The sequence below is a fragment of the Pan troglodytes genome, chromosome 2 (genome assembly GCF_028858775.2).
Source record: "Pan troglodytes isolate AG18354 chromosome 2, NHGRI_mPanTro3-v2.0_pri, whole genome shotgun sequence".
In the NCBI taxonomy this organism is placed as follows: Eukaryota; Metazoa; Chordata; class Mammalia; order Primates; family Hominidae; genus Pan; species Pan troglodytes.
This window is the reverse complement of record NC_086015.1, coordinates 91531532-91547397: the sequence shown is the minus strand read 5'-3', so window position 1 is coordinate 91547397 and position 15866 is coordinate 91531532. Positions and strand designations below refer to the sequence as shown.

The window sequence follows — 15866 nt, the reverse complement described above, 5'->3', positions numbered from 1 at the left end:
GGTAAACAGATAAACAAATTGTGAAATATTCAAACAATTGAATAATACTCATCAATAAAAAGTAATTAACACTAATGCATGAAACAGCACTAATTAACCTAAAAATAATTATGCTGAATGAAAGATGCCATAAAAAAGGAGTTGATATTATATGATTCCATTTATATAAAATTCTAGAAATGAAAAGTAATCTACAGAGACAGATCAGTATTTGCTTCACCAGGAAAAAGGGAGACAGGCAGGGATGGGTAGGAGGGATTTCCAGGGGCATAAGGAAACTTTTAGGGAAGACAGGTATGTTCATTACCTTGACTGTAATAATGGTTTCACGAGTTTATACATATGTCAAAAACCTATCAAATTGTACACCTGAAATATGTACAGTTTATTGCATGTCAATTATCCCTCAATAAAGATATTTTTTAAAGATTTGAGGCAACATACACATAAAAACATAGCATAAAGAATATTTAAAAATGAACCAGACCAGTCTATTATAAAAGTACATTCATTGTCAAAGACACAATGATCTTTAAAATATCAAGCAAGACTCCTATGAGTTAATGTAATTTTTAAAATAACCTTCCTTTGTTTTCCATGACTATTTCATCTTCCTGTTAACTAAGAAGGTGGTTCTGTCTGGAGCAATCTTTCTTCCTAGATACTTATGACTCTCACAAACTGAAGAATAATTTGATTCTATAATCAACAGAATACACAGAATCCCAATAAAATTCAGCAGAATGACACAATAAACAAAGGTAAGCAGAAGATACAAAAATCATTAACTGCCATTTCTTAGTTAAGTAAATCACTTACCACCTGCCATGTGCCTTCTTCCTAGTTAGCTAATTATTCCTACAGTAATTTCCAAATTTGTTTGAAAAGTTAAACTGAAATTTAACGTTCTACTTACCAGCTGTTTTTCTTGTTTCTCTAAAGCGGCTCGATCTCTGATTATAGCCCTCTGTGTACCTCGTAACTCTCGATTCTGTTCCTTTATTACATCTAGGAGAATCACAAAAGAAACCTAAATTTATGGGTTGTAAAATTTTCAATACCATTTAAAACACTGGATTCACAGATCATGATTTAAAAAAAAATCTTATATTGGCTGGGCGCAGTGGCTCACGCCTGTAATCCCAGCACTTTGGGTGGATCACCTGAGGTCAGGAGTTCGAGACCAGCCTGACCAACATGGAGAAACCCCGTCTCTACTAAAAATAGAAAATTAGCCAGGTGTGGTGGCACATGCCTGTAATCCGAGCTACTCGGTAGGCTGAGGTAGAATTGCTTGAACCTGGGAGGTGATGGTTGCGTTGAGCCGAGATCATGCCATTGCACTCCAGCACTCCAGCCTGGGCAACAAGAGCGAAACTCTGTCTCCAAAAAAAAAAAAAAAAAAACAAAACCCTTAGATTTACTAGATGTTAAAATATTTTTTTACTTTAATATGCTAAAAAATTAAATATTAAAACCTGAATTATAAATATTAATAAAATACAAAGAATTGATAGCAGGTGAATGCAAATATGCTACAGTCTGAGATTTAACCAAAAGTATTACATCACAATAAAATATTCCCCTACAGAACTGATTAGTATACAGTGTTAAATATAGCACATATATATGTCACACACACACACACACACACACACACACACACACACACACACACCCTTTTCATGTTTCCTTACTCCAATACTATATGAAATTCAGGAAGGAAGACAGGTTATATGTTTATTAAATCTGTTTGGTTTTCTGCAGTAAATATTAACAGACTGAAACACCAGACTTTCCAATGAGGCAGATCTGGATTTGAATCTCACCTCAGCCACTTGATCATCATGATTATACCTTGGAAGAGTTAGTTAATACTCGAAACCTCAGCTTTCTTTTTCATAAAAAAGGATAGTAAGGAGTAAATAACATACAAATGCTCTGATAACTGCAAGTATCCTCTCAATTATAGTATCTTTCTAATTTATCTGAATTCATTTGGATTCTTTAGACCTACCTTTTGAAGAATTAAAGTATTTTTTAATTAAGAAAACTGAATGTTAGGAAGGTTAAGTGACTTGCCCAAAGCCACATAGATAGCAAGTAGTAATACCAGATTTGGTTGGATCCAACCATTCTGTCTCTTGAACCAGTGATCTTAACTACTTCACTAGGCTAACTTTTTAATAAAGAGATTTAAAAACAACAACAACAACAAGAGAAAGAACAGTCTCTTCATCAAATAGTACTGGGAAATCTGAACATCCACATGAAAAAGAATAAAGTTGGACCTTTACGTCACACTGTATACAAACATTAACTCAAAAAAGACCAATAACCTAAATGTAAGAGCTAAACCTTAGAACACATAGAAGTAAATCTTTATGACCTGGGATTTGGCATTACATTCTTAAATATGACATTAAAAGCATAAAGAACAAAAGAAAAAAAAGATAAATTGGACTTGGTGAAAATTAAAAATTTTATGCATTAAAGAACATTATTAGGTGAAAAGACAACCTATAGAATAAGAGAAAATATATGCAAACAATATATCTGATAAGAGTTTGGTATGCAGAATACACAAAAAATTCTTATAACTCAAGAAACGAGATACAAACAACCCAACTTTTAAATGAGCTAAAGGCTTGAACAGACGTTTCGCCAAAGAAGATACACAAATGGCCGATGAACACATAAAAAGTGTGCTCCACATCATTAGTCCTAAAGAAAATAATACTACTTCACATGTATTAGAAAGGATAATTTTTTATGAAAGGAAAATAACAAGTGTTAATGAAGATGTGAAAATTGGAACCCTTGCATATTGCTCGTCAGAATGTAAAATGGTTTGGTTACTATGCTTAACAGTTTGGTGATTCCTCAAAAAGTGAAACATCAAATTACTGTATGACCGAGTAATTCTACTCTTAGATCGAAAGAAGTGAAATAAGTATTCAAACAAATACTTCTACATGAATGTTCACAGCATTAGTAACATTAGCCAAAAGGTGGAAATAACCCAAACGATCACAACTAGATGCACAGATAAACAAATTGTGGTATATAAATACAATGGAGTATCATGTAGCTATCAAAAGAAATGAAGTACTGACACATACTACAACATGCGTGAACCTCAAAAACATTATGGTAAGCGAAGATGCCAGATAGAAAGGGTCACAATTTATAATTACATTTATATGAAATATCAGAGGTAAATCCATACAGACAGAACAAATTGGTATATGGCAGGGGTTGGGGAGAAGAGACAATGGTTAAGTCACTGCTTAATGGTTACAGGATTTTATTCTAAGGTGATGAAAATGTTTTAGAACTAGATACAGGTGGTGGTAACACACCATTGTGAACTGCTTAATGGGTACAGGATTTTATTTTGAGGTGATGAAAATGTTTTAGAACTAGATACAGGTAGTGGTAACACACCATTGTGAATGAATGTACTAAATGCCACTGAACTGTTCACTTTAAAATGGTTAATGTTATAGAATTTAACTTCAATTAAAACATCAAAGCCAAAAATCTTTATCTTTTTTAGCATAATTATAGTTATTCTATAGTTATAATAGTTACAGTTAATAGTTACTATAGTCATATTATTGATAAAACTAATCAACCACAATTACTTTCTGAATAAAAGCTAAAATAAGATGTCAAAGCTCCTATATCCTACCTACAAGACATCTATCGTATCTCCTTTGCTTATTCTGTTTCTCAATTTTATACTGGTGGGCATCTAATACTCAGGATTTACTAATGAGGTATTTATTCTACCTGTTGTTGAAATACAGGAATATGAAACCATAGCACATCTCCAACAGAGATAAAGAAAGAAGGGGCTTTCTCTTCTGCCACCTACTTTCTTCTTCTAAAATGAGTGAGACTTGATGGGAAACACACATTTCATTTAAAAGAGAGGGCATGGATGATCCACAGATAAATATATTTGGGAAATGTTGAAACTGAAAAAAAAATTAAACACATTTCTTTGCTTCAAGGCTTCTGGGAATGTTTAATACATGGGTATGCATTGTCAATCCTTAAATGAAGAATATATCATAGATTATTGACCAAACGTATTAAGAACTGTTTTTAAGAAATACCTATTAATATTTCCTAGATACTAGTGTCCCCTAGAGCATGGATTGGAACATGCTGTATTAGTTTGCCAGGGCTGCCACAATGAAATATCGCAAAGTAGATGGCTTAAACAATGGAAACGTATTTTCTCATAGTTCAGATGGCTGAAAGGAGTCAAGGTGCCAGCAGGTTTAATTTTTCCTGAGGCCTCTCTCCTTGGCTTGCAGATGGCCACCTTCTTGCTGTGTTCTCAGATGGCCTTTTCCTTGTGGATCTTTCTCTTCTTCTAAGGATAGCAGTCATTGAATCAGGGCCCCATCTGACTTTATTTAACCTCGATTACATACTTAAGGGCCCTATCCCCAAATACAGTCACATGAGTGGTCAGAGCTTTGTCATACGAATTGTGGGAGGCAGGAGGGACAATTCAGCCCATAATACACATCTTTCCTCAGACATCTATAGGCTGACCCCAAATAACAAAAATGCTCTCATTTCCCTGTCTTTCAAAGGAATCACGAACCTCTTCATCCGCTAACACCCAAACACACGCGATCCTCTTCTGGACTTACTTCCCTATTTTGTCAAAGCCAATGGACTGATATAAAAAACATTTACCACTTACCCCACGGTTTCCATAGAAAATGTGCTCTAATTTTTAAACTCAAATAATAAATGAACTTCTGGAGTACAACCCCTTTGTGTACTAAGGACTAAGGACTCCCTAAACTCAACTAGTATAAGATGAATTGTCAGTATCAGATAGTGATGTTTTGTTTTGTTTTGTTTTGTTTTGAGATGGAGTTTCGCTCTTGTCACCCAGACTGGAGTACAACGGCACGATCTCGGTTCGCCTCCCAGGTTCAAGCGATTCTCCTGCCTCAGCTTCCCAAGTAGCTGAGATTACAGGCATGCGCCACCATGCCTGGCTAATTTTTGTATTTTTAGGTATTTTTAGTAGAGACGGGGTTTCACCATGCTGGCCAGGCTGATCTCGAACTTCTGACCTCAGGTGATCCAACCGTCTCGGCCTCCCAAAGTGCTGGGATTACAGGTGTGAGCCACCATGCCCGGTGGTGATGATGGTCTTATACAAGCTACAACAGTACTGCTCAGAAAGACAAGCCACTATACTCAGAAGTTAAACTGTGGCCAGATAATTGACACAGGTGCACAGCAACTGCTGAAAGTTAAGATCTAAAATTCTATCTACATACTTTTTTTTTCATTACGAGGGTGATATTAAAAATATAAGTGTGGTCTTCATCCTGGGTGCCTGGCACAGAGGGCCTAAAACCCTTGGAATTTCCTGAATGATAGGAATGTCTTTTGTTATTCACAACAAGCTTCCTTGTACCATATCTGAGTATATGGGGTAGGTGTGGGAGGGTAGCTGATAGCCTCAGAATGAGGTTGGTCACCAGAAAGACCAAACACTTGACTAAAGGGTGGGAACTTTTAACTCCACCCCCATATGTCAGGAGAGGTGGGTGCTTGAGACTAGGTTATAAAAAAACCTTACCTAAGAGATTCAGAGAACCTCTCAATTGGTGAACACACTGATATGCTAGGAAGATGGCACACACAGAGAGGGCATGGGAGCTCTGTCCTCCACCTTCGACCCTTGACCTATGGATCACTTCCCTTTGGCTATTACTAATTGTATACTTTAAAATAAACCAGTAACAGTAAATAAAGCACTCTGATGAGTTCTGAGAGTTGTCCTAGTGAATTATCAAAGTTGAAGATGAAGTTGTAGGAAAACCCTGGTCAGTCAGAAGTACTCACCAGAAGCACAACCTGTATCTTTCAAGTGGCATCTGAAGTAGGGCAGTCTTGTGGGACTGTCTTTCACCTATAGAGTCTGCCCTAACTCTAGATAATTACCGTCAGAAGTGAACTGAATTGCTGAACACCCAATAGGTGTCTGAGAATCAGAGTCAAGGCTAGATATAGCCATCTTTACTGAAAAACAAGTATTATTACATGAGAATTCAACAAAACATGTAATTTAATTAAAATAGTTTGTTTTAACTTTTCTCAATTTAATGTAACTATATGTATCATAACAGTCACTGTATATCATAAAAAGAAAAATAAAGAAAATTAACTACTGCATATTCCACAGCCTCATAGTTGTTAATAGGCCTATTAATATTTAAACAGTTCTAAGCTATAAACTCAGAGCGGCTAATGTTACATACTAAAACATAATCACAACACCTTAAAACATATTATGGTAAGTAGGAAAAGACAGTAAAACATATTTTCATACGAGACAATAGAAATATACTATAAAACTAACATATTACTCTTCTCTTTTTAAAACAATCTCTATATTAAATCCACATTTAATAATTTGGTCTTCTAGATAATTCAGAAGGAATAATATGACAACGGTCTGAGGCAATTTTAATGTTTTTACAGCCAAATTTATTATCCACTAGATTTATTTCTTAGTAGGTATGATTCCATCCCAAGATTACAATCTCTTTAAGAGAAGGGAATACATATATTTATTTATTTGCTTGTTTGTAGTCCCACCTTTCTTCATGCAAATAGCATCCCAATATATCATACTTACTAGCGATCTATGGGAGTACAAACATATACATTGAAATGTGAAAGGATTCCTCTTACAGGCATATTTAACACATGTCTTTAAAACGTAAAACAAAATCAGTTGTCAAAAAAGATAATTTAACAATAGTAAAATCTGAAACATGATAGGTAGCTTTCTACAATGGAAATGTGGAACATTGAAATAATTGGCTGTTTTCCTTATAACTTTCTACTTTCCCGATTTTTCAATGTGAGGCAAGATCATGACAGAAACATGTACAGGGTACTGCTGCCACCTAAGAGAGATGGAGTGCTTGACTCCTGTCTATCCTCTGCTTCTTTCTTCAGGCAGATAAAGGTGTACACAGAATTTTTCATTCTCTAGGACTTCATCTACCTTGTGGTTTGTTTCAAAGACATCATAATAGGTGGTAATAGAAAACTTCACACTGTAAAAATGCCAAAGGTACATGGATATGATATGGTATATTCTCTCTCTTACCATTCAGTGAGATAAAAAGGGTCTGGAAGCTTGATTCATCCACCACCCTCTTTTCACCCACGCCCAGCACAACACTTAGAAAAGGCCACCCAGGCCGGCTCCACTCTGGGCATTAAAAGCCTATCTCAAGTCTTTCAGGTTCTTCTTACTGAAGGAAATACACAGGTCTACAGTAGAGTGATAAGATCATAGACTTAAATCTTGGACTTAAGAGACACAAGGTGTTTCTGCCTTTTTTGGTTCTGAGTCAATATGGTTTATCTGCTTACAAAAAATAAAAAGTCAAAAAATAAAAAATAAAAACAAAACAAAAAAGGTCTCCCATATGGTCCAGTCTAGCTCACCAGAATTCTCTACTTGGGGTTTGAGGCCAAGCCCCAACTTGAATCATGCCTGTCCTCCCTACCATTAGTTCAGATATAATTTGTACATTTGAGGATAAAAGCAAAAAGTAATTATCAAGTATAAATATGGACATTCATTAATTTGTGAGTAATACTATTTTTAAAGTGCCTTTCTTTTGGGGGAAGGTGGGGAGCTATCTCAAGTTTGCAAGGCAGTTCAGGATGAATGCCTCAAGAATGCTGGGACAGTATGCAAATCACCATCGGTCAGCAGGATTCAAGCTGATCTACTAGACAAGTAGCCACTATACTGTATGCTGTGTTTTTCACTATAAGGTCATAACAGACTTTTAAATCTAATAAGCCAAATTTCCTACTATTAAATGTATTTCTTTTGAGAAAATATTTTTATCTATTGATTTTATTGCCTATCAGTTACTCTAAACCTAATCATCATATCAATTGAGATAGAAACAAAATGTTCCCACATCCTACTTTATAATCTCCACTAACTGGTTTTAAGGTATCAAGATCTCCAGGGAAGAGGTAGCTTCTACTTTAGACTTTACCTGCAAGCTCTGTAACAGCTAGTGTAAGTGGGAATAGTGAGCACTGTGACACTGGTAACAGCACTGGACAAACCCTGATTGTGCTATGGATATAAGAAAAGCCCAGAGTGAGCGTCAATTCAGCTAACTAGGCATGATGGAGCTTGCCAATGAACAGTAACGTGAAAAGAAGTCCTGGCTACGTAAGGATGTTTCATCTTGACTTGATGAAGAGAAAAAAAAACTGCAAAAATATGACAAACTCAAAAGCTAAGGCATTAAAAAGAAACATTAAAGGTCACTATCCAGAAAGTTCTGGTTCTAGGAACAAGATTTATTCAAATGCAGAAGGAAAATGACAGTGAGAGTGGGTACAAAGTAATTAGAATTTGATATGCAAACCAAATTTGCTTCTCAGGTTTTGGGAATGGTATATCTGACACTCAGGGACAAATATTATCAGCTTAACTAATCAGTTCTAATACACGGTAAAAAGAAAACAAAAGGCAACTATAGAAAACAAAAAGAACAAAGGGGGTTCATGCCAACAGCTTTATTCTACCTATACATCGTCAAGAGAGCCAACTAACTTAAGAACCAGGTTTAAACTGAAAAACAGCAGGACTTGGAAGAGGCAAAATACTGAAGAGAAATTGGGGAGTCAAGCCAAGCCCTACAGTAGCATATGCGGTAGCAAAAATAATTTTTTTCTCCTACTAGTAACTCTCAAAAGTCACTCAAGCCCTGAGGAATTCATGTGAACCAATTTATAAACATAAAAATGCCAGTGGTTTTCAAGAGCTAAAAGATGGTTTTGAGATGGGCTCATGTCAGTAGACTTTTGAGTCTCGTTTGGTCCTCAACGGCAAAGGCTTTAGTAACATCATCAATAAAACTGCAGTTCAGAAAACTGTCAAAGCACATTTTTCATCTTAGATAAATGAGAGAATGAGAGGCAATGTGTCCTGGAAGAAAAGCCTCACAGGCCAATGGACCTGAAGATAGGAAATGGTAGCCAGAAAGGAAATGTCTGTCTTTGGTGTCATGCTGGGGATGCAGAAATACAGAGGGAACACATTTTTCCTACAGAAATATCTGTTCTAAAAGTAGGGAGAATGTTTTTTTCTAAGAAAATGCTCAGAAGAGTATACTGTGTTCCTCAATCCCATGTTCAATTATTTTTCTTTGGTATGTCAAGAATGTAGGGGTTAAGTAGAAAGTAAAATTTGAGTTTTTTAAATATCCAGAATAAGAAGCACTAAAGGAACACACAGCATCCTGGGAAAGATCTGAATTCCGCAGGTACCACCATGAGAATAGTGTATTTTATTCTGGAATACAGAAAAAATGTTTCTGAAGGGTATTCCGTTTTATTTCCTTTTAACATCAGAAATGTGGCATCACAACTAATACATTGAAAGGGGATTTATCCCAACTTAGTCAAAACCTCACAGTTTCTGAACTCTAGACAACTAGCATATACAAATATCATCCCAATGAGGCAAAAGCCAAGAAGCTTTGTTCCTCTTTTCTCTGTAGGGTTCTTCAAATTACCTCTAACTTGCACTAAAGTTCACAATGGGTGGCAAAGTGTGGATCCAGACTCTTCTAAGCCCTGGATATTGGAACACTACTTTGGTTAGTAAATGATATTATTTTAGATATTTAATCTCTAAATTAGAAACTCTTGCAGATATATTTTCATTTCTGCTGAAGACTCTGAAGCCCCTTACAAATATGGAATGTAGAAGAGACTCAGAATAAGCATTATCCAACTTTGAAAGTGCAGGAGGGTCTACTATGGTTCTAGTGAATCCAAGTCAGAAAGAAATGCCACAAAAGGGGAACATAAGGAGTACTTCATAGAGACTTTGAGAAGAAATAAACCTAGGATAGTTCAGCTTAGCTAGAGGAAGAGAAAAAGGGAATTCTAGGCATAAGGGCATCAAAAGCAAAAATATGTCAGGGTGAGAAAGAGTATGGGAGATAACAATGAACAGAAGAACAGTGCTGCTGGATGCTAAAATGTCCAGAGACATGGCTAGAAAGAAAGGGAAGGGCCAGTTCAAGGAGAGCCATACACGCATTATTAAAACACTCACAGTGGATCCTGTTGGTGCCAGAGATTTCATAAAGGGGTTTACACTGAGGAGTAACATAGTCAGATTTGGGTTCAAGCTTCAATTACATACCCAACTTTGTGGATGAAGGATTTAAGGGCTATGAAGCTACAGGAAAGAAAAGCAAAAAGGTGATATCGTAAAGTGCAAGGTAAGTAGGATCTGAATAGAGGAAAGAGTTGCAGACACAGAGAGGAAGATCCTATGTGTCCAATATTTAAGAAGCGAAAGAAGCATGACTTGGTAATTAGTTGATGGTAGAAGGCAACATCAAGCACTGTCAACACTGGAAGAGGATACCTCAAAGGATATGATGATGAGTTCTGTTTGGGATCTTGAGTTTGAGGTACTGTGAGACACCTAGGTACAGATATTCAGCAAATTGTTGGATATCTGGCCTGAAACTCAAAAATACATCTAGAGACACAAATTTGGGATCCATCAGTACTTAAGTTATAATTAAAATAGGAGTAAATAAGATCATGCAGGGAGAGAATGCAGTTAGAACAGTGGTAGCGTAGGAAGGAACCAAGAAGAACACTAACATATAACGGGTAGGTTTAAGAAAAAGAAAAAAAAATAAAATAAATACGGAAAGGAGAAAGAAAGGAGTGGTCAGAGGAATTTGAGGAAAATTAAGAGAGTGCTATGTCTTGGAAGTTAAGAGAGGGAATTTCAGAGAATAAATTAATTATCAGGATCAAATGCAAAACATAGGCCCAAGAGATGATCACTAATAATGGCCATTAGATTTGACAATCTAGAAGTTACTGATGATCTAAGCAACATCTCATTGCATGCCATGCAAGGCAAACTGCTGTAAGGTGGGGGAGGCAGTCTATTAAGTAAAGAAGTGGAGATAAGACATCACTCCTCCTTCAAAAGGTTTAGATGAAAAGCAAAAAGAAACTGGCCATACTTTCGAAGAAATGCTGTGTCCAGGGAGAGTCAGGAGTGGGTTATTTCCAGTTCCACCACCATTAGAAAGTAAAGTTCTACCACTAATTCCAAAAGAAAAGTCTGGTTCCAGAAAGAATGTAAACGTTGCATGGTATCTACCAAAAGCTGAGAATTCCATGTGCTTGATAAGAGCAAAATTAAACTGAGTCATGCATCCATCTCTAATAAGAAAAAAGTAATAATAATACTCAAAGGGATGAGGTCCTAGTTCTGACACTTAATAGCTGTATGATCTTGAACACACGACTTAGTCCTTTGCTTTTCTCATTTTATAAGGATGTTATATGAGTGCTTATACGTTTTATGAGAAATAAGACATGGCATGCACAATGCTTGGCACAGTGTTGGCTTAGTCAAATTTGTCTTTACTGAGGTTAACAGACAAAAATTATATAGTGTTTAAAGAACTTCACTTTTAAGCATGTTTAGTTGTGCTTTTGTGACAAGTCCTAGCGGGATCCTGATTTACAGGTTCATAATTAGCTTCCCTAAATAGGTCACTATTAATCTACAAAGGGGGAAAATAAACACTGTAGGTAAACATAATACACTATATATATGTATATCCTTACACAGGTAAAAGAAAAACCAAGTAGTACTCAACTGTAATTTCAAATTCCAAAGAATCCTTCCCTTCTCTTAGGTATACATCTCATTAATTTCTTTAGCAAAGTATACACTGCAGAGACTTGTTCATCTTTGTGTCAAAATGAATTAAACATAACTCTGAATAGTAATAAGTGCTGTAATGTTGTCTTCCTTTTAAATTTACATGTGCAGTAGTCTTTAATGATACAGTATATAACTCTTCCAGCCAATCCAAACAGAAAAAAAGATTCAATTATTCCCCATATCTATAGGCAGGTACATATTTCCCTTATTTATCAGAATTTCATTACTGCTGGAACAGATTTAAAAGTCAGCATACAATAAAAGAGCTCATGATCAATCCAACGATCTGAGAGAAATAAAAATACATTAAACTTCATATTCATAATATACAGCCTCATTACCAAGAAGAATGTTGTCACCTTTTAGACAAAACAAAAAAACCTTCCTTTCAATAAAACAGGGAATAAAAAAAGTAAAGCTCTATGTCAAAATAACGAAAATACAGATCTATTTATTAAGATGTCAGTAAATGACTGGAATTGACACAATAATATAAGAAAACATCAAGTATGCATCTTGGTAGTTTATAGTAAATGTACCTGCTGGCCAAATTTACATTTGGAAATTGCACATATGGTTAATTTAGTGGCATAGTTCCTAGCAAGAGTCCTTAAGACTCTTTTACAAATAAGTCTATTCAGCAAAAACATTATTTCTTGGAAGAATTAACTGCAAATGAGTATACAGTTAAACACTCATTGCACATCCCCATTGTCTTTTTTTCTCTCCTCTACACTTCAAGTACAATAGTCACTAAATTTCCAAAAGCACCAGGAAGCACAGAACTGAGATTTATGTCTTTGAAAATATTTGACAGGTATTAGGCGATTAAAACTAGTATGCTTGGCTTTTATTGTTAAAAAAAAAAATTAACTCTAATTGTAACAACACAGTAAGGGAGATGAAACCATTTTTTCTCCATTTAGTAAATTCTCACTATATAAAACTAAACAACAACAAAAAAAAACTGTAACTATATAAAACTCAAGCAAAAAGAAAATAAATCGTTCCCCCACCCCCACTCCCTGGAGTACTGTAAAATAAGTGAAGCTCTCAACAGTGGCAGCTAAAACACTGAAAAAATAAAGTGCCATATTAAAGATTAAGCAGCATTCTCATGAAAAGCACACATAAAATCCATTTCACATCACTGTATCACCTTATATACCAAGTTGGTAGTTATTCCAGGTATTGCAAATGGTACTTAATAAAAAGTCAATAAATCAAAAAAATGTTCAGTCACCCAGAGTAAGGAAAAATGTATTATGTCATCTGATAAATTAGAGGTAAAGTAGATTATGTGTTGAAATGAAGTGTACAGCAGCAGAGCAGAGATGACTTCTTTGTTATCCTCCCCAAAATAATTTTGCTGGCATTGGAACAGTCAACACAAAGGAATGAAGGAGTTACGTCCAGGTCTGGACTGAGCACCCTATTTGTACCAATCACTGTCTAGCTACCACTGCTCCTTTTGTGGCAGAATTAGACCCTTACAAAGAAGTGATTCTTTGGTTGAACCAGCAACAACCTAGACTAAACATATAATGGGGAACACAATTTTTAAATAACTTGAATGAATTTAATTCCTGGTAGCAATCAATGAAAACATCAAGTGTTATATAAACACATTATAGGCATCGCATATGAGCACCATAAAACTTGTACATTCCTTTACATTCACTTTTTTCCCCTCTTAAGATGATATTAAGCTAAATGCGGGAAACAACACAATTATCTTTACATGTTAAACTTCTATGAAGACAATATATACCCCATCTCTTACTTTAGTTGGCAAAAAATAATCATAAGGGAGAAAAATCCATTATGAAAACTAAATCTGGGCACTTCCCTTGGGTTTATTTTTCTACTGGGGTTAATCAAAAAAGCATTTGTTTCACATCTCTTTACTGATGGGGTGTTCTTAAAGAAGCAACTCACCCAGACCCAACTTCATTTCCTAACTGGAGCCTGTTATCCCCTCCCCTCCCCATTCCGAGACTGCCAGTTTCCTGTATGGATGCCTACAAGTAGTATATCGCCCAACTGAAGAGCAACAATCGAAGCAGAGGAAACCAACAAGAAATCCATCGGATTTCCAAGTCTACTGACACTCAAGGGCCAGCAGCACCCCGCTAGCCTCCTCGAAACGCTCAGGATCCTGCTGAGGAAAACCCGAGGGTGGGGGAATTGTGAGGATAGGGAAGCAACCAGACTGCCTAGGTGAGCCTAAGGTGAGGTGAGTCAGAAGCAAGAGGGAGGCAGAGAAGTGGTGCGGCGAGGGCGGTCACCTGTGGGACCACTTGATCCAGCCCCGCCTCCAGGGACAGTAGGCAGAATCGCGGCCAGCAGGCCTCGAAAGACGCCGAGAAAACGCAGAGCTGGGCCCCTTCTGCCCGGCCTGGAACTCACCATCCACGGTTTTCTTCTTGAAGAGGGACGCCATGGTTAAAGACCGCGCCCGGGCGGCCCGGCTCGGCCCGGTCCGGCCCAACGCTGGCAACGGACAGGAGGAAAAGGACAGGACCTTGGCGGGTTCGGGGTGGCGGAGCGGAGAGACAGCAGGAGGAGGTCGGGGTCGCCAGGCAGGACCCGCGGAAGGCTTGTATCCGCAGCTACCGCAGCCGCGTCACCCGGAGCTCAGGTGACCGGGAACTAAGACACTTTTTGGAGAAGTCACTTCTAGGCGGCGCCTGCGCGTTGTGTGTCGCGCCTGCGCACTACGGAGTTTGAAGCCGCGGCCGCTTTCCTCACGTCCGCGGCTGCCAGTTCCTCCCGCGCCGGGAGTTGGCGGCGGGGCGAGTCTGGGGCTGGCGGGGATAGGAGAGCGTGGGGCTACGGCTTCTGTGCGTGGGTTGGGTGATGATTGAGGACAGTGATCAGCCTTGCTTAGCGCTTCACCCGTTGCCCCGGGGAAAGCTGGATGAGGGATCTCCGGGCTCCTAGACTAAGTGTGGGTTGTCCCGGAACCGCCTGTACCCACTCCGAGTTGATTTATTATGGTCCCATTGCTGTTAGTATTTTTGTTGTTGTTGTTGTTTGTTTGTTTTTATTCGAGTAATCCAGGAAGTGGCGGAAACGTTGAGTTCCGTACCCGGTGATTGTTGGCCCCTGGAGTTCACGGTCCTTTCGGCACTGACTGGCTCGGCGACCTGTCCCGCACCGCGCAGACCCCTGCAGGACCCTAGCCGCTCACCTGCCGACCCCGGCTCCAGACTCCGACGACCCAGCGTGGGTCTCCGGGGATCCAGTGTCTAGAGTTGGGGGGTCTCGGGGACGAAGGGAAGTTTTTTAATGCTACACTTTTTGTTTAAGGTTCTTGCCTGGAAACATTAAAACGCACGCGCGCACACACACACACACACACACACACACACAAATTTGTAGGCTGGTCTAAATGTCTCCAACTCTATTTCTTGATTTCTTGTAAATCATGAATCATAAAGTGTCATGGCTATACGGTGATCCTGTTAGAATTCCTCACAGCCGTTTATTTGGGCTTTTTGTGAAAAACTGCATATCATGTTAAAGAAAAAATGTAATGAATTATTTAAAGAATCCTTGCATGTATAAAATGGAAAATACAACCTATGCGTGCGTACGTGTATATAGTCTCTACTGTTTAAAGCAACACTGCCTTCCACAGGATAAAAATAATGGTAGCATTTTTTTTCATAAATATGATCTCTGATATGGAAGAAATCCAGAAGTGGCTAGTAATATTGACACTATAACAATAATGCCAATATTATTAGCCACTTCTGGATTTATGAATCATGTCTCAAGGATTATTATTTATGATAATCAGGCCAGCCTTTCCCATTTTTTCCCCTCCTGAGATATCCAAGCCCTCATAGCCGCTGATAATGCTGCTGCTGCTGCTGCTGCTAAAAGTTAGCTGAGAGTCTGTTCAAGAAAACTTTCTTAAGAATGATGTAGTAATATGCAAGATGTAATTGTTTTGCTTCTCCTCAAGTTATTCTAGATATGGGAAGATGAAGTAAGGAAACATTAGGAAGACATGTAAGTGAGAAGATTTAGTCTCTGCACTCAAGACCTG

The 15866-nt window shown here is 37.7% G+C and overlaps 1 protein-coding gene across 3 annotated transcripts in view; it reads right to left on the bottom strand.

Moving 5' to 3' along the window:
- CHMP2B (charged multivesicular body protein 2B) overlaps positions 1-15019 on the bottom strand; it is a 28743-nt gene extending 13724 nt beyond the window's left edge. The window contains exons 1-2 of one of the 3 annotated variants that reach the window (XM_009445899.5): positions 14219-15019; positions 917-1008 (exon numbers count right to left, since the gene is read on the bottom strand). In XM_009445899.5, the coding sequence (XP_009444174.2) occupies positions 917-1008; positions 14219-14252 (126 nt within the window). In that variant the 5' untranslated portion in view covers positions 14253-15019. Of the gene's footprint in view, positions 1-916; positions 1009-1255; positions 1385-14218 lie in introns of those variants that run through there. The other 2 variants (XM_063806911.1, XM_054680810.2) reach the window with 2 other exon arrangements.
- Positions 15020-15866: the final 847 nt, after the last annotated feature.